Consider the following 20,698-nt stretch of genomic DNA (forward strand, 5'->3'; position numbering starts at 1 on the left):
TGTACTAATGCTCCTCTTTACAAATTTTAACCCACCAGACAACTTTGTTGACAAATATTTAAGATTTATTTATTATGTCATCTTTTTAATATCAAGATGTTAAAATCATTCTAGAAATGGAAGTAATACATGTACATGTCAATATCAATAACAACATGAAAATTCATCTAAAAATTTATCTATTAACAAATATAATTACATGTACATAATTGTATGCATGTACATGTACTTAATTTCTTAAACATGTATTGTAACAAATTCTATTTTGCTGAATATCAAACTTTTTTTTATTTTACTGTCAATTTTTAAATGTCCATATGATATAAATGAATAAATAAATATATAAGATGACATCAATATAGTAGATGGACCATCAGCATGGATTGATCAGTGGGTAGAGTACCAGACTACGGGTCATGGGTTAGATTCTCAATCCTGCCATATATTTTTGAATCATTCCTCTGCTCGTCCTTTTACACAATCATGGCAATGGAAGATGAACATTACTCGGTTTCGCAAAAGATTTTTCAGGCCATTACAGCAATGTACCCATAGACCTAGAAAAATAATAGTATTACATTGATTTAAATAAACAACTGTCATTACACTGCAATCAAATTTCATAAGGCTTGAAAAATACATGCAACATAATTGTTAGTTAAATAAACTGTAAAATTGTGATAATACTGATTTTATTTACAGTATATTTATCTACCGTACACCATATCTGGGAAGATATCATTAAGTATCACCTACAATTTCTAATTTTAATGATTTATAACCCAAGAGCCCATATTAAGAAAAAGATTTCAAATGACCTCAAGGTCAACTTTAGTATTTTTTCATTAACCATTCCCCTTGTAATGAAATTGGCTTCTTTCCAAACCAGAAAAAAATACTTTTTAACCAAGAATGGTAAGTTTCAGTTAAGGTCATTCACGTTTATAAATAAAAAATAATTTTTTGTGACAATTCAGGTACAATTCACTTGCATTCTATTTTCTTTCTACAAAATTCTCAGGTTTAATTAGTCTAGAGTTAACATATTTTGATAGTTCCTGGTTGTGGCAAGTAAAAATGTAAAATCAGCTGATATGTACTGCAGTAAGGTATATGAATGGGATTTTACTGTAGCAAAGAAGGTGAGAAAAATCTTTAGCACAATTGAGTATTGAACCTGGTACCTTTGCACCGAGCTACTCAGGCTGACATATAATACATGGTAGTACAACATTATAAATTTAATGGGGCATATTTGCTGTGAAAGTGATGGCTACCATTTTTATCTCTCAAAATCTCCCAGTGGCAAAGGAATATGTATTACTGACTAATAAAAATATTTCTTTAGTAAAATTAAAAAAAAAAAAAACCAGAAACCTAACAAGAGGCCCACAGGCCTTATCGGTCACCTGAATACTAGTGGAAAAGTATTATTACTTCCATGGACTATGAAATCTAGAAAAAATTTCCTGTTCTAAATATCTATGCTAATTATATTCTAATGTTCAGCAACAATATAAAACAAGATGTGTTCTTAAAACTTCACATCCCTCAAAGTGCATACACTGATGAAAGGCTTTAAATAGGTGTATTCACATGAAAACATCAAAAGATATGACTAATTTGGACTCATCTTAAAGTCATAACCCTGGGTTGTGAAATTCACCATTTTTTGTACATCCTTTTCTGCATTTATATTTTATACAGTATCAGCAAACTTACACATAAATACTATATACTAAGTTTGGCCCCACCCTGGGGGTCAAAACTCTTACTCTGGGAGAAATCAAATTTACAATTTTGGTAAAAGACTTCCTGCTCTATCCATTTAGTTTCAATTTATTATCAATAGCATTAAAGAAGATGTAAAAGTGTTTTATACACATAAACACTATATAACAAGATTTGCCCCGCCCTGGGGTCAAAACCCCTACCCCGGGGATCATGAAATTTACAATTTTGGTAGAGGCCTGCCTGCTCTACATCACTATGCATTTAGTTTTTCTTATATATGTGTGTTTCTTGATAAGAAGATTTTTGAAAATTGGTCCCCCTTGTCCCAATGATGCTTCATACCAAATTTGAAAAGAATTGGACTAGTAGTTATTAAGAAGTTAAAAATGTTCAATTGTTAACGTACGACGAATGAAAACTAATTACAATAGGTTACTGAGTAAACTCAGGTGACCTAATAAAAGTACATTTGATAACCGCTTTCAGTGTAAAGAAATATATACATGTAAAGAAGAATTATTGGCTTGCAAGATAATAATTATTTAATCACCAAAATTACATATATTCATTTGCTTGCTTTGAGATTAAAAGGTGTTTCAAATAACTGAATACATGTGTTATTAATGATCAGAAATATATAATATAGAGCAATTTTTATTGAGTGTTGATTTCAAATTTTGGTGACAAAATTACAGCTATTATTTTGGAAATCATGCAAGAACTTTTAATATCGAGGAGATAAAAAATAATTTCAAAGAAACATAGTGTATGTCCTTAGATTGGTTAAATTTCTATTTGCCAAAAAGGTGAAGATATGCTTAGACAGACAGGTACAAAACATGCAAAATGGACAAACTTTGATCATAAAAACTCATAAATCTATGTTCTTAAATCTTTGCCTAAGGATTAATCATCAATACATTACAAGAATAATTACGTCATGTACCATGTACCATAATTTGTTTTGGATTTTTTAAAACTTTGTAAGTACAGAAATGATTAAATGTGTACAAACAGTGGATATACTTACATCATATATATGTACTGTACATCTTGCATCCCAATCCTAACCCTGAGGCATCATGGAAAATCTTTCAGGAGAGGGCATGAAGAGAAATGCATCTAAATCAAGGAATGCTGCTGTCTGTTTGGCAATTTATTTCTTGACCACCTTTATGACACTTTGAAAAATAACAGAGGTCAGATAACTTGGATATCTAGTGCATGTTACATGTATATCACACCTAATATCTCCAATTAATATATAGTCAATGTTATTCTACATTTAAAAAAATAACACTGACTTCACACAGTTGTACAACTGTATTTGAATGCGATTTTGTTTCACAATATTTTCTGAAAGTTTTGCACATGGATGTGCACAAGCAATAATTGAAATGATGCTAAAAGAGACTGTAACTGTTCTCATCTGGTACCGAGTCCATTCACCCTATCTACCTGTTCGCCCAGAGTATATATTGATAAAGCAGTAATAATTTTCATATTTTATAACCATGCAATAAAGGGTCACGTACAAATCACACATTTTAGAATTAGTGCCTGTATATATAATGTATATTTTTGATTAATTTTCCAACAATAATCTTGTTTTTCTTTTTTACGAAATGATGTGAAAGCATGTGCGTACATGTGTACAGGTAGCTATGATACTGCTTTGATGTTGTCCCAGTCATGAAATTAAAAAAATGGGATAAATAATTTTGAATTTCAATTGTGGTATTGTCAAAAGTTTGAAGTTACCATGTACACAAATGAGCTTGTGTCTTAATGTGTTAATAGTGGGCACATATAAAATTGTAAATAACTAACACATATGTATATGTGCTCACTATTTAGAAATTAAGATCCAGGCATTATAGCAGCTACATAGGTTGAGAACAAAATGAATAAGGGACTGTGATTTTGCGATGTGTGTCATGTACTGAATCCCCTTGAATCAATTTGACAGGTTGGGAACACTTCCCCTATAGCGAGACATTCTCGCTAAAACGCGATTATCCCTCTTTAGCGAGAAATAAACTGTTTTGGTGTCTTTATTGAAAATAATGGCAAATCCCGTGCAACGCTGAATAAGTGCGACACACACTCAACATGGAGCGAATTGTCTCTATGAAATTGACAACATAGTCAAGAAATTTCATATCAAAGTTGCTTCATAAGAGAGAAGCAGTCTGAAATCCAATACACATCGTGAGTATTTTTGTTTTGATTAATATATTTGCAGAAGCATCACACATTTTAGCACTTTTTCTTCTTTTCACGTGAAACACGAAGAGATGTATTCCACGGGTGTTTTTCTCTGTTGTACAGGATATATTTACTCTCGCTAGAGAGGGATAATCGCGTTTTAAAATAGCGAGAATATCTCGCTATAGGGGAAGTGTTCCCAACCTGATTAACATTATTTAGGGGCCTAGTGACGAGTAGTCAGTGGTAAAACATTTAAGGTTATTACTACACAAACAACTTAACTTACTTGTCAGTCCATGCCGACTTCTTTTTGAACACCTACAGCATCGCAGATCCATGCACAAGTCAAATGCGTTAAATCTGATGAATCTTCCATTTGGATTTGTAAACAACACTGAATAACGGTACAGTTGATCGACATGCCGTTGGCAGACATACGAATACGTTGAAATTCGTTGCTTTCTCACAAAGTTCTGTGTTCTTTTTCGTCATAATGCGGCGGTAGCGCAGGGAATTCAAAGTAAATGAGCAAATTCACACTTTTTACGCTTCGAAGTGAAAATAGCCACTGCGCACGCGTAAGTGCAATCGTACATCGTAAGTTACGTTTGCGGCTACGAACGGTTTTGTGAATACCATTTTATCAGTACGTAACTCTAATCTTAAGTCAGACGTAAATCCTACGTTTACGATTACGTCTCCGAACTTTAGTAAATATGGGTCCAGGTGCCTAGGAGGAGTAAGCATCCCCTGTTGACCGGTCACACCCGCCGTGAGCCCCATATCCTGATCAGGTAAACGGAGTTATCCGCAGTCAATTCAGTGTGCCAAGAACGGCTGAATAATCGGTATGAAACACGTCAGACAGCATTTGACCCAATGCGAGGTTGTATTGACGAACTAGATCGTTATAACGACCATAGAATTTGCGAAATGCTGACTTCAATTGAGACTGTTGAAATCCCTGTACCATCAAATTGTTTGTCAGTAGCTTACCTCGATTTAAAAACTGACTATACCCAGAACAAGCTCTTGCATATCGAATCAGTTGAGATATATAAACACCATATGCAGGTGATAATGGAATTTTGTTACATAAATATGGAAAGTTGACGATGGAGAAGCTGAAATCATCCCGTTTGTCATACAGTTAAGTTGTCAGTTTGCCGTTGATGTCTACTTTCAATAGAATATCTAAGTATGATGCAGAAGTGGACGACTCTGTGGTGTCCTTTATTTCGAGCTCACAGGGATATATCAAATAGACATATGAATGAAAGCTATCATTGTTAATAGACAAAACGTCATCGATATATGTAAATGTCGAATTGAACGTCACAGCGAGAGATTTTTTCTTCTCACGTAGAAGTTTTTGAATAAATTCTGCTTCATATGAATATAAAAACAAGTCAGCTAACAAAGGAGCACAATTCGTGACCATGGGAATTCCAACAGACTGTTGGAAGACCTGATCACCAAAGACCACGAAGATATTGTCAATGAGGAACTCTAGCATATTTTTTATTTCAACTTCAGACTACTTGTGCGTGGAATCAGAGTGGTGTTTAACAAAGTAAGATTTTGAATGACTGATCACTAGATATGAATATTTCCGTTTTCCGTTTTTGTTGAAGAAGCAACTGTCTATGATGTCAAAAAGTCTAGTCTTTAATTTATCGTGAGGAATGGTCGTGTATAGTGTTGAAAAGTCATAGGTTTTAATGCTATTGATTTGGGAAAAATTCTGTGATTTCAAGTTTACTAAAAGTTCTTTAGAATTTTTTAGAATCCACATTTGATTAACACCACTTCTGGCATATGTAGTCGCACAGTAAGTTTGAAGTTTCTCCTTCACAGCTGTTAACATTTTCGTGAGGAGCAAAGATAGGGGCTTAGTAGAGCACTTATTGGATCCAACAATGTATCTTTGTTTGTAAGGGTTTTTATGTAGTTTAGGAATCCAGTATAGGTACGGTAACTCATATTCATTCGACCCATTGACTGGAATATTAAATGTGTCTAAAACGGAAGCATGGTTTTGAAGAATTTCGTATTTTGAAAGGGCAGTTGGAGTATAAGTATGATTACCAAAAGTGGAATTAATGCCAAGTTCGTTTAAAATACAGTTGTAATAATGAGCCTTACAAACAAAGACAATGTTGTTACTAGCTTTGTCAGCTGGAACCAAAACATATTCCTCATGTAACCTATCTAATTTTTTTATCACTTCTGGTTTACTAAACACAGAAGGATATATGGTACGTACGTTTGTTTTCATGTGTCTTATGCGGAATTTTAATATCCCTCATGCTTTTAACCCATTCTGACAATGTATCAAGTTCTTTTTCATATTTAGCCCATCGTCTGGCATAATCTTCGACAGAACTCATAGTAGATATGAAGTTCTGTCGCCAATTAAAACACCGAGGTTCTCTGTATTTAGGACCTTTAAGAATAAGTGATTTGAGGTCCTCATTTTCAACTATATCAACATCACCAGTAATGACATGTCCAGTTGGACTGTAGTTGAAAGAAGATGAAGAACAAGAACATGTTGGTGGATTACGTATAAGATGGTCTATATCTAAGCACTGCAAAGATTGTTTATAATTAAAAATTTTGGATGCAATAGTAGAAGTATAGCTGTAGGAAATACAGGGTGTAGACTTGAACTTGAAATAAGTTGGAATACACGACTGAACCCTTTTATGACGAAGAATGTTGCTTATGTTGACGGCATCTATTCCTTTGTTTGTAAATTTGAGCTTAAGGAACTGACGGCATGATTTGGAAGGAATATCATCCATGGTCCGTGCTGGTTTATAGAGCCTGTGGTAGGCAACATCCATAATCATAGAGTTCAGTCTATATTCAGGTGTTGAAAAATCCAAGTATAGACTAGCCATAGCTTCTTCAAATAACGTATGTAAAACCCTCAATGGAATAGAGTAAAGTTTTGTACGAATATGATGTGGACCCAATTGTCTGTTGACGTGAGGCAAAAGTGAATCAAACGTGACATCATTTATACTTGGTCTTTTATATGAACGATGTCCGTGACTGCGTTTTCGTCTTCGGGTATTGGGAAAGAGTCCAATCACATTAACGTTATTTCCTTGTGGACCAGTCAAATTTCCCACATCATACAGATTATCATTGCATCCATATGGAAATGCAGTGCCTAGGGTCCTGATCCAGTGATCTTCTCGTTGTCTACGAAAAGGGGTATATCTAATTGTTCAACTCTCTATTTTGTATGGCTTACAATTATCACTGTTCGTTATCTTCACCTTTCACCTGTCGGATGAGCGAGTTAAAGATTTATTGAATGTTGAAAAGGGTGAATTTCCTCCCATTGTGGAAGGTAATTACACATAAAGAAAAGATATGATAAGAGTTGTATCGATCATTCTTGAAGTATGAACGTTTATTCTACGCACTTCTTGCATACTGATTCCAGAGATATGGTAAAGAAAACAACTGGTATAACCCCATTCAACATATTTGTTGAAAGCTCAGTTAGCTTACTATTTTCAGTTTTGGATGTTGTAATAAAGGTATATTGAATTGGCACAGTAATACACGTTTAAAGCAAACAAATTCAAAGCAAATACCTGCTTATAATACAATCACATTTTGTCACCAAGAAGTTAAAAGAAAAACTGGAGATAACCAACAGTGATCAATCTCATAAATATCACACAGAACACAGAAATTAAAACGAGTAGGGTAAACACGAACCCCCGGATACATTAAAGGCGAGATTAGGTGCCTAGGAGGAGTAAGCATCCCCTGTTGACAGGTCACATCCGCCGTGAATCTATCTTAATCAGGTAAAGGGAATAATCCGTATTCAAAATCAACATATAAAGAACGGCCTAACTGTTAGTATAAACACATCAGACAGCACTCCATCCTAGACAGGTTGTATTTCTAAATAAAGATCATCAGAACGACCATAGAATTTCCGAAATGCTGACTTCAAACTAGACTTTTGAAACCTCTGTAATATCAACTTATTTGTCAGTAACTTGTCTCTATTCAAAACTGATGATATGCAGAACATGCTCTTGCGTATCGAATCAGTTAAGAGACGAAAGCAATTTATAATTCATATACATCCTTTTCCAACTATAAATACTTATTACTAACACAATCAATTAAAATGCTACATATGGGGTTCACGGCGGGTGTGACCGGTCAACAGGGGATGCTTACTCCTCCTAGGCACCTGATCCCACCTCTGGTGTGTCCAGGGGTCCGTGTTTGCCCAACTATCTATTTTGTATTGCTTGTAGGAGTTATGAGATTGATCACTGTTCGTTATCTTCACCTTGCATACAAATTATTACCACAAATTCAGTGGTCTACAAGTAAAGGATTGTAATTTTCTGTTGAAATGGTAATTATTAGTTTCTCGCTTGGGGAAGCTTTCAAGAGTGAAAGTCTGAGGAAAGCGAAACTACATAAAGGACAGTCTTGATATGAGCAACCAGTATATAAACACTTTTCTCCAGGAAGATGTATTTCAGGAACACGCTCGACGTTGGAAGGGAGAGTTACGGGTCTTTCGGATGAAACATTACACACTGAGGTCCCATGTCACAGCAGGCGTTAGCAAGATATAAAACCCTTATTGCTATGGCCTTGAGCATCGCCGTAGATAAATCGAAAGTTTACTTACAACTGGTGACGTCTCAATAAGAGTGAAATATTCTCCAAGGAGGTAGAACAACAAACAAAACATAAAGATGACTAAGTCATATATTGTTGTATAATTGTTTGTAAGTAATGACTCTGAGGTTTCAATTCTTATATGACAAACTCATGATCATAGCATCACAACTTTTTCGACATTTCTTGCACTTTGGCATCAAAATAACGCATTTTATCATCTGTTCTAGCCTGTTGACCAAAACGTTATTTCAAGAGTTTATTTTCTAAATTCAAAAACAAGGAGCAACTTCGTGATCAATATTTCGATCAATGGCGTATCTTTATAGGGTCTCAGTGATCCTTGCTTGTCGTAAGAGGCGACTAAATGGGGCGGTGCTTCGAATGAGACCGCAAAAACCGAGGTGTGGCACGATAAAGATCCCTCCCTGCTCAAAGGCCATAAGCGCCGAGCATATGCCGAAATTTTGCAGCCCTTCACCGGCAGTGGTGATGTATCCATACGAGTGAAATATTCTCGAGAGGGACGTAAAACAATATTCAATCAATCAATCTATATGATTATATATGAATCGTGTTTATTATGTCGCTCTATATCTACGGAAAGAAAATGATTGTGCAGTCTTTCACCAAAGTTTCGAAAAATCCAGGACAAGGAGTTCATTTATGACGTCTTATCTTAGGATTTCCAACATTTCCCTAGAAATGACATCTTTGTCCAAATATATTATAGGAAATGAAATGTCAAATTAAGCCCACAGCATATAATTGTTCCTTATATAATAATGAATCTTACTTGGATAATATGCACGGAACATCTGCATCAAAGCATCTGAAATTGGTGTTGATGGACAAACACTTTGGATCTGTAGAAACACATTAAATGATTTTACATATCATGAATAGTTCTTGCAATCGTTTTTCATATTCTATGAAGGCATATTAGGTCGCAAGTACAATTTACACGTGGGTACGTGAATGACTCACATTTGTATATTTCATTGCTGAAATAAAACTGTTCAGGGCATCCACTGTCGAACTTGTCGCAGGCAACATGGTTTAAGATTCCATCTGCTGCTAATTCTAGACAATTGCCTGAAAAATACAATTTTCGTAGAATTGATAATCAAAGGTGTAATCTTTCAGAAAACCTATCTGTTTATACTTTCAATATTACATATTATCTGGATCATTGATTTCACGCAAGACACGTACACACCTCCAGCTGAAATGTTTGCTTTACTATTTTTGAAGAGCATTCTCTAGATGCAATACAAAATCAAACAAAAGCCACCACAACCAAACCATCGCCCGGCCTTGATGCTCAGTGGTAGAGCGTTTGCATCGTAACAAGGAGGTCGTGAGTTTGAGCCCTGCTCAAACCTAAAACGTAGACATTGGTAGTGATTGTTCCATCGCTAAACGCTTGGCATTTAGAAATGAGAATTACGGGGTTTTTTTTGGATATGACCTTAAAAACGGAAGTCCCATGTCGCGGTAGGTGTTGCCATATTAACGAACCCTTCCTGCTAGGGCCCCGAGCGCTAAACATAGGTCTAAATTTGTGCTACTTCATTTACAACTGGTGATGTCTCAATATGAGCGATAAATTCTTGAAAGAACATCAAACAAAGAAACAAACCACAACCAAACCCATCTACCCCCATCCTTCTCCAAAACCCATCCCGCTTCATGACATTCATTGTGTACACATCGAGTGGCATAACACGTGTAAGGAAAACATAAGAGTATATATAGAAAAGTGTCATCAGGGTGAAAGTTTCCGTTCATGACGATACATTTATTCATCAAAACCCAGAAAGCAGAATTACCTTTCTCAAAAGGCAATCTGTATCCATGTGGATAACAGAATTCAATAAGTGAGGTGAAATATTTATCCGGAACACAGTGATATCCATGTTGTTGAGTGCAGTTTAACCGGAGAGACGCCTTTTCCCACGCCTCCTTGCTCATTGGACAGTTTGATACTTGGTGTACCCCAAATGAAAAATCGTATGTCTGAAAAAGAACGTCATGTTAAGGAATGGTGAGACACTGCACAATATCGATAAATGTACTCTTTTGTAAGTTAATGAAGATATATACTCATGTTTTATTGATAAAACTAACATATATTCAGTCATTATACTGGACAATGTATGTTCTTGTCTCCTCTATTAGCCACACAATTTCCGTATCTATAAAGAAGTCTGGTATCATTGGATAAAAATGCTCTGGAAGGAATGGTTTTAATTCAGTTTTAGAGAGTCGCACGATAATCTAACGGTATTTCAGCAAGTTCCAACAAGTTTTTACTTCTTTGTGAAAAAAGTACGTAAAACGTTAGGTACTTGAGGGAAGCTTCACTGAATCGTTCCATGAGCCTGCAGTTTAAATACATCCGTATGGTCAATGGTAGTTGACCTAGTAAAGAAGCCGTACTTTGAAAGTTGGGACCAAATGTTGACATAACGTCTGGTCATAAACAATGTTTCCGTCAACTATCAAGTATGAATTCTAATATCTCATTACATGATTGTAACCTGTTTTTCATTTTAGATTTTGCAAGCGACCTTGACCATGGCCAAATAACCTTGTGTGTAGGCCGTGACACAGTGGCAGGGATAAATAACTAATGTGTTATGCATATACTGTACTACTAGGTTATGGCTGTATGAACCAAAGTGGGCCTGATGACCTGACCCAGGTAACGAATTTCACAGGTGTGGTAGCGGTCTCTCAGAAGTGAGAATCACTGTTCTTTCGGATATTACATTAAAAACAGAGGTTCCGTGTCTTAGAAGGCGTTGACACGTTAAAGAACCCTCAGTACTACGGCCTTGCGCACTAAACATGGGTCTAAATTTGTGGAAATTCATCTTTAGATGGTGACGACTCAATATGAATGAAAAATTCTTGACGTGACGTAAAACAACCAACCAACCGACATGAACATTCACGATATAAGTATTGCTCCATGTTCCTGAAGTTGTGCTACATGTAGATGATGTGAAGGTTTAAAATAGAAGATTTTAAAAGATGTCTAACAGAGTATTTTATTTCCGCCTTGGCCCGAACCGATGACCCCCAGGGATATGAAATTAATTTCAGCATAGCAATAGCAGGGGAAATTACTGGGCTGTATTGTTATTATGGAGAATGTCCTAATTTTGATTTAAGAGCGTAAAAAGTAACATCAGACTTCGGGAGTCTCTAGTTTTCGTAAAGCGACAATTGCAAAGTTCTTTTTCACTACATAGTCACACGAATATGGGAAAGATGAAAACATTATTTTCCACCATTCTAAGGATACCCCTTAGTCAAATGTGGTTAGCAATGACAGTAAATTATGTGTAGTGTTATTTTAGATGCGAGAAGAACACGAGATCCTACGGGAACAAAATTATATCAAGCGGTCAGAAATCACAATGGTTCAAGACTGAGGAAGAATAGATCATAATGCATCACAAATAACCAATACGGATTCCGTCTATTTGAAAGCACGAATTGAACTGAACAAATGGAATTATGAATTTCTTACGGATTTTATTTGTATTACTTACATGTGTTTCAGCAGATAACATAACGAGTACGAGGCAGATAACGGGAATCACACCGCCTTCCTGGTAAATCCGAGATGTCATATCTACGAAAGAAACAACAACAACATAATTATATGGATAGATATGAACTAAAAATATGAAAAACCGGAAAATACCGTATACATGTATAAGGTTTTTTTTTCCGCGTGTATCCAATATCCGCTTTGTTTGCGACGATTTCCGAATCGCGGAAATAAATCCGCGTAAATTTTATACAAAGTTTCCTTTAATGACAAAGTTAATTGGCCGATCTACCCCGCACATCTCAAAGTTTGTCGAAATTCAAAATTATGAAAACAACGGCCTTGATTCCCCGATTCTTGATTTTATTAAATAAACAACAACTCAGGTTTTGTTAATTAACCTCATCCGACCCTATGTTGATTAAACGTTAACCAGTTGATAGCTTGGGTATAATAATTGAGTCAGTGTGTTGACTAAACAAGATCAGAGCCGAACTATTACCCGTGCGTTTTTAAACGAAAGTGTTAGGGACGATAATTCCCAGAATAGTCATGCCAATCTCTACCCAGAGTTATCGTTCCTTACACTCTCTACCCAGAGCTATCGTTCCTTACACTCGCTTACACCTCTGTAAACGTCTTAAGGGTTTTACAAGATTTTTGTAAAATGGCACGTATGCTCAAATAAAGTATGGTTTTGACTTCAGTTACAAAAATATTCGTAAATAAATAAATATTGAGCAGATGTCAAGTCTATTTGTGACACAAGAAGCATTGATTTGGGTTGAAACGTAGATATTGGGTAGTTCTATTGCACCAGGCCTATAGATAGGTACATGAAGAATATATAGTAATGGAAAAAAATATACAAATAGTTGCTTGTCCTACATTTTTCAGATATTTTATAAAATAATTCTTAGTTTTATTAGCCGTAAAAAAGTGGATTTACATGTGGAATAACATTGCTTATTTTGAGACGTTAACAGAGGTGTAAGTGAAAGCAAGGAACGACAACTCTGGGTAGAGTTTGTAGTCATGCTCGACTGAAATCGAAAGTAGAATCGCGTTATAATTGAAAGAATAAAGGTAAAATTTCGTTAAATTACACGAAAAGGTTGCAAAAATGATGGTCGTTGGTCGCGTTAGACAGGTGGTCGTTTAATACAAGTACAATAGATAGGGTAACGCCTTGGGGTGGATTATTACGGTCACATATAGCAGTGAGTCGCTTATTTACTATAGTGTAAAGCAAAGTGCAAAATCGTTGTGTGATCAGTAACTCAGAAATCGTGTAAGTCGTTTCACTGTGTGAATTTTTTGCATCAAAAATTAAGAGTTATACTTTCACAAGCTGGCTTCTTTTATAAGTTTAAATAATCATGAATTATATTTTCACGATGACTTTGAAATAGTGAAAATTTGATTCGCGTAAATTTAATACACCATTTTAGGTTCTGATTCGCGGAAAAACATGACGAGGAAAAAATCTGATATACGGGTAATTAAAAATGGACCAAGTTCTTTTTTCTTCCACTGCATTCGGTTTATTAATTGGATCCGCAAAGCTAAAACCCTCCTACCAATACTAACGATAATAATGAATGATAATCTTTATTTCTGAAGTCAGACATAACAACAACTAACATTAGCTATGTACTAACTACATGTATTTACCGAGTTAAATGGATGTTGGTGCTAGGGGGTCATTTGGTGGTAGAAAACCGGAGTACCCGGAGGAAACCCACGTATCAGAGAGGGTGATCGCCATACCCTCTCACATCAGTCTGATTAAAACCAGCCCCCCTTCTCCTATCGTCAGGGGGGCTGGTTTTAATCAGACTGCCTCTCGCATACAACTATTGCCGATCACGGGGATCGAACTCAGGTCGCAACGATGAGGAGCGAGTTTGTTGACCACTATGCTTTCTGTATTTCATGCTGGTAGAACACATATCGTTAAAGATATTCTTGAAAGGGGGAACATTAGCGTGCATTATAAGGTATATGATGTGTTGGAGAAGGATAAGTTATACAGACTTACTTGTAGCAGGTAACTACAGGAAAAATAAATCTATTATTACATCACCCACATAGATGAGCTGTCTACGAATGTCCTGTTTTGTACACAAAAAAGCTTTGCATGCTTAGGGTCTGATAAGTTTGCTTTCGGTGATGCAGTTATCAAACATTATCAGCTTGTAAGGTAATTGTACGTACCGCGGTACATAATAAGCACTTTTGTCAGTATGATTATCTACACGTGATAACACTATCTTCTCGCTGTGTGTATAATATGATGATGAGGGACCTATTAATACAAACACGTAAATACATGTACTTGGAAGGTTGTGTTTATCATCATACAGCTTGCTGTAATGTTGTTTAACCCACTAATTATCTCCCTTTTATGGAACTCTTACATACGGTGGGATACATAACATATTTTCAAACACACGCGGTGGGTACAAATTCTTAAACTGGCGTTCATGCATGTACATTATCTAAAGGGTGATTATTGGTTGCTTTGTCTGCAAAACTGCAGGAAAACACACAATTAATAAGTCCATGTGTATCTGAGAATAAAATAGCCCAAACAAAACTCGGAATTCACCATCTCTCTTTGTTATAAGTATCAAACGTGGGAATAGATAATAATTTCATATTTGATTTGAAGACCTGATTCAAACACTTTGTTCTTGATATGGTCAATCTAATATATACCATCGGGCGATGTAAACAAAATTCACACGTTCATAACTTTGAAGGTCATCTATATAACCATCTGTATATGGTACAGTTGTATATGTATACACCTTGTACCTACCCAATTGTTCACTTAACACATAATCCTTAAACTTTGAGGTTTGCTTAAGAGATAAATTTCATTTTTGAAATCTACATGAAGGTATGCATTGCGATGCTTTACGGCTCCACGAAGCGTGAAGCGTTGCGGTTCATATCCTCATGTATTTTCAAAGATGAAATTTATATCTTAAGTTGCATTTTATGTTCATTTCTGTCGAAAAATTCCCAATCGTTAATATGGTTGCACTATCTTTATCACGGTTGATGCGCACATCTCTCACATTCATAAGGAAATGGTCATCATTTCAATTGGTAAAGATATCGAAGGCAGAAACATTGGAAATGAAAATATTTGAATTTATACAACCTTGCTTCATACATACCTTTCCTTGTATTAGCTGTAATAGCACACGTTCACGTGTCATTGTATCTTGTATACAGATAGCTGCCACACTTTCCTACGTGTGAAAAAGAAAAAGATAACGAATAATCATCAATTTCATAATCCCCCCTCCCAAATTTAAGAGCAGGGTAAACACGAATTCTTGAAAATACCAGATGTGGAATCAGGTGCCAAAGAGTAAGCATACCCGGACCTATCTGTTTTGTGAACGGAGTCATCCGTAGTCAAATTCGTCTCGAAATAATGAAAAGAAATAAATGATATTTGCTACTTTTCGCCTCAAAATGACGAAAATACATGGCATTGTAAAATGGAACAAATTAGCCACCATACCTAGCCCCTAGGATAGCCGCTACTAATGGCACAAATCAGCCACCATACCTAGCCCCTAGGATAGCCGCTACTAATGGCACAAATCAGCCACCATACCCAACCCTAGACTAGCCGCTACTAATGGCACAAATCAGCCACCATACCTAGCCCCTAGGATAGCCGCTACGATCCAACGCAGCATCAAATACATGAATGACTCTTAATTCTGAGGTTAAAGGTCAAATCTACAAATATTGAATATCCATTAGGCCGAAATATCATTGCAGCTCTAACAATAAAACTTATGAAATATTTGCATGTTTGAAGATTTAAAAAATCTTTTTTTAAACACGCTGATTTCAACCCAGAATATCAAGTTTCTATATGTCTGCAGTGGGCCACATATTGCAGTTCTTTTTTTTTTTAAAGGACAGCAGCTTGTATCCAAAAATAAAAGGGTAGATATCGTGCATTGTTATATATCAAAATCAATAGTTTCATTCATAAACTCGCTATATAGTTACCCGGCGAAGAAATGTTGGATTTCTCGTCGATGTCGTCGCGGTTTAAATGGAAGAAGCATGACATATTAGATATCGATAGGACGGCAATTTTATAAGCTTCCACGATCATTGATTATTTCTATTAACATTATAAAGCATAAAAACTTATGACCACATTTACAATCCACTTCAGTTTGGGGTATTTCGAATCGCGCATGTACCTAATCGCAGGACAAAAAAGAACGATTATATGCGTTGGTTGTTAGAGTCCGGAAATGTTTGTTTATACAAGGTAAATGTATGTAAAGTTAATGATGTGACACTATGACTTATGGAGATACGATTGACCCTTTTTATCCTCGGCGGCAGGAGCGGTGTTTGTGTTAAATTGCGCATGGGAAATGAGTCCTACATATAAATCATTATCAATTGTTTGGGTTAAATAATTTCTGATCAATAACTTGTTTAAAAGATTTGCATAAAAGATTTTTAAAAGTATATGAATATAAATCTTGATTATTGTCAATAAGTTTCATTTTTATGCATTATTAAACAAATATTAAGATTTTTTTTTTGAAAATCAATTGATATTTGGAAACCCATAACGGATTGCTTCTATATCTACACATGATGTTCCGGGGGAAAATTTGTTGTCTAAAACTTCGTATAAAATCGTAATTGATAAAAACAAAGAATATTTTGGTTTCAATATATGCTACAGCTGCAATTGTCTCTCTATCTATCTTGGGTTATTACTTTGTTTAAAAGCTGCGAAAAAGCCAGTGCAGTAAGTATTGCCATCACGTGACATAGACCAAGGGTATGCCTTGCCATTGAATTCTGTTAATATACTATTTGACACATTAAGCTCGTTTGGTTTCTGCAGTCTATTGAAACTCAACATCTGATAATATTCATGTTTGCTCCATTTTCATACATCATGATGGTACCTCAACATTATATAAATGAATTTATCTTCTTCAATACATATTGCCTTATAAGCATGGGCGGATTTGGAGTATCGATTCAGAGGTGTGGTTAAAAGGGTTCTGTTTGGTCGGTTTAGGTCCCCAGTTCGTCCAAATGGGGGCCAAAGCCACCGAAACTTCCGTGTTTAACTGTATGCCAATGATGAAATCTGATCTTTTCCGGCATGATCCGCTCCTGTATTTTTTCAGCGTGTGGGCAGAGGGACGTTAACGTTATTTAACAAGTACACACACCTAGTCAATAATTCTTTTACTTTTAGAGAACGTGGGTAAATAATTCTTACTAATCAAACTGTTAAAATGTTATTTTCTGCCCGTGTTTTATCTGCTCACCCGGTGATTCGAAACAACCGATGGTGATTCGAAATAACCGATAGTGATTCGAAATAACCGATAGTGATTCGCAATACACAAAATAAGCGATCTAAATATAACATTCGTCAATTGCAAGGTCGTCTTTAAAAACAGAAATATACCGGATTCGTATCTTAGATCTGTTTACTTATAGAACAGCTTTCTGTTTAAATAAACCAAACAGTGTGTCGTGGCTACGGATACGCAATAACTAATATCGGCTCCGTGTCATTGTTTATAACCCTACATAATTTAAACAGCCCAGGCATTCATTTGAATAAATTCGACTTTTTTTCTTTATTATATCGGCGTCCTTTTAAATCTTGACTTTGAACGAGCTTTAACAGATCAATAATGTTTTATTATGTGTTTGTATATTTAGAACCACTTAATCCCACAGTCTCTGTACGTACATACTTCGCAATGAACATATTAAAAATGTTATTTATTTATTTCTGGAAGTTTGAAGTTTTACAATATACTTGCACATTTTAGCTTTGTTTTCAAACGAAAGATAAGTTCATGAATGTACTGTATTTATTATACATTAAAGGTATCTCGATTTATATTATGTTTTTGACCCCCCCCCCCCCCCCCCCCCCACACACACACTAAACGTTTATAAAAGTGAAAAGACTGAGTTCAGTAAGAAATATATGACCAAAAATGGACACATTTCAAAATATTATAAAACAAGCAATTCACCAATCTCAACCCATCCATCGATATCACTGTTACAATTCAGAACTTATGTGTGTTCCTGTTGTATGTTTCTGAGAGTTTGACCCCAATGGGTGTTACGTTATAATATAGATATAAACACATGTTTCGAATAAAAAAAAAATACACAGAAAAATAAAATAACGAAGTGATATTCACAAACCTTTTTTCCCAGTTTCGTTATCGAACTATGAATTCCCGAAGTGTATTTAAAAAAAACAACATGTTTGATCATGTATTATTTGCATTTGGTATATTCAATAGATCAAATTCAATAACAAGTTGTTGTCCTTTAAAAAAGGACTGCAATACGTGGACAATAGGCATGTGTTTCGAATATGAACTTAATATGAATCAAGGTGTACGTTTGATCAGTCGATGTTTAATTTAACAGATGCACTTTAATTAAATTCAATAATAAGTAGCCGATCAATTACCAAATGATATTATTTCCGATTTTAAGGACATTATTTTTTTTCTTCAAAAATCTTGAAAATAACAACTTCATTTATGTAAGTAAAATAAATTTTATTCCCACAATCTCTATCTTTTCCCTGAAACTTTGAACAAAGAAGATATACTTTATTAAAAACTAAACATAATGAAATAGGTACATGATATCACTGAATAGATCGATTTGGATACATTAAAAACCCTCCCCCATGGCACACACGCACAAATACAGCAAAAAACATTAACGATTTATCATAAATAACTGCCAAAATCCATACACGCAAAAAATTTGACACCTTTAATTAATAATATAGGTACATGTATATTTGGGACAAGGCGGCGAAACCTCTGAGGGCGAACATGTATTGGGGGCGAAGCCACCCGTTACCTGCTCATTGTTTTGTATTGAATCCCGATCCCGATCAATAAGTTCCCCAATCGGCAATACTCGACTGTCTCCGCTACGCTCCGCATATCCATTGAGCATGCGCACACTCAGTTTTCTCCAGTGCATCCGGTTTAACCTCGCTTATATATTTTCTGCGTGGACCTCAGGGTCCACGCACTTACAACACGAGTGGTTGAGGAGGACCAACAAGCTAATAAAGCAAACCCATTGTACAGCAATTGGTTTCGTGGAATTGAAACGTCGGATAATGTTAAAACTACACTGTGTTATATAAAGTAAAACTAATTTGATATTACATGTACTGGTTTTGTTTTCCTGAGTAAGTTGTGACGGGAATTGAATTACATTTGGTTACAAGGGCATGGAAGCGCAAGATAGACCTTAAGTACTAAATCACCGTATGAATGCAGAAAGAAACACATCGAATCATTGAGATTTTGGTAGATTATTGCCTTTATCTAAGATGCAAAAACAAAGTCGACAATAAAGTGACAGATTCATTAATTGAATTTGCATGCCAATTTTGCAATCTTTGTAACAAAATGAGTAAAAAAAAAAAAAATCAACACCATTTTCTCATTTTAATGTTGTTTACATGTAAACTCTAATGAATGAAAAAAAAATGACTGACTTGGATATTTTAAATTCCAAGGACAATAACTCTGGTTAACAAACAAGGAAGTGAAGTTTAAATCTGTGATTTATTATAATAAAGATACACACCAGTGGCGTCGCTACATTGTAGCACTGTAAGCAAGTGCTTACTACGAAAAATTTCATCAGCTTCGGGGGGGGGGGGGGGGGGGGGGGGGGGGGGGGGGGCTACCGCCCTCAGACCCCCTGCTTACAAATATTTCAAACCTATAGCTACGCCACCGCACACTATCCAGGGGCGGATCCAGGAATTGCGGTTCCGGAGGGCGCCACTTTATGAGGCAGTGGGTCCAGCTCCTGGGTTTTACAGATTTTATGGGGCTTGAAATATTTCTCCAACTTCGTCATTTGTACTATTTTCTATCATGTTAATAAGGTGAAATTAATAAAATGACCCAAATTTTAAGGGGTTTTAGGAGAAAAATTAAAAGTTCTCCCAATACAGAATTTAAGAAATCAAAAGATTTTGTCATATATTTCTCCGGGAGTAGAAGAAATTATTGTTTCTTTTATCGTTTAGTACATTTTCCGAAACAAGATACCGCGATTTACCTTAAATTTGAAAATTTAAGTGGGGGGTGGGGGGGTGGGGGGGGGGTGGGGGGGGGGGGTGGGGGCGTCTGCGTCCCCTCTAAAGCCGCCACTACTATCAGGTAATTCATGCTGTGCAAGCACATGTAAGGGGGGATAAAGAAAAAATAAGCAGACTGGAAATAACAATGAATAATTTTCTAAGTCCAAGGGCAATAACGTTTGTAAGAATAGACCGATGTTGCATGTATCATCGAAATTCAAACCTTATTCCCCATCCAATACCAGGCTACCCCTGACAAGACTTACTCCCCATCCAATACCAGGCTACCCCTGACAAGACTTATTCCACATCCAATACCAGGCTACCCCTGACAAGAC

General features: G+C 35.8%; 1 protein-coding gene and 1 long non-coding RNA gene across 3 annotated transcripts in view; both read right to left on the reverse strand.

Moving 5' to 3' along the window:
• LOC125655720 (alpha-latroinsectotoxin-Lt1a-like) overlaps window positions 1–18,469 on the reverse strand; it is a 29,598-nt gene extending 11,129 nt beyond the window's left edge. The window contains exons 1-6 of one of the 2 annotated variants that reach the window (XM_056143290.1): window positions 15,580–18,469; window positions 15,373–15,447; window positions 12,183–12,265; window positions 10,452–10,638; window positions 9,607–9,714; window positions 9,416–9,485 (exon numbers count right to left, since the gene is read on the reverse strand). In XM_056143290.1, the coding sequence (XP_055999265.1) occupies window positions 9,416–9,485; window positions 9,607–9,714; window positions 10,452–10,638; window positions 12,183–12,263 (446 nt within the window). In that variant the 5' untranslated portion in view covers window positions 12,264–12,265; window positions 15,373–15,447; window positions 15,580–18,469. Of the gene's footprint in view, window positions 1–9,415; window positions 9,486–9,606; window positions 9,715–10,451; window positions 10,639–12,182; window positions 12,266–14,225; window positions 14,346–15,372; window positions 15,448–15,579 lie in introns of those variants that run through there. The other variant, XM_056143291.1, reaches the window with a different exon arrangement.
• On the reverse strand, window positions 163–4,633 carry LOC125664374 (uncharacterized). The gene is made up of 3 exons (XR_008796614.1): window positions 4,232–4,633; window positions 2,765–2,915; window positions 163–557 (listed from the first exon to the last, which is right to left on the reverse strand). It is a non-coding gene; the product is annotated as an uncharacterized LOC125664374 (long non-coding RNA).
• Window positions 18,470–20,698: the final 2,229 nt, after the last annotated feature.

This window comes from Ostrea edulis, chromosome 7 (genome assembly GCF_947568905.1).
Source record: "Ostrea edulis chromosome 7, xbOstEdul1.1, whole genome shotgun sequence".
In the NCBI taxonomy this organism is placed as follows: domain Eukaryota; kingdom Metazoa; phylum Mollusca; class Bivalvia; order Ostreida; family Ostreidae; genus Ostrea; species Ostrea edulis.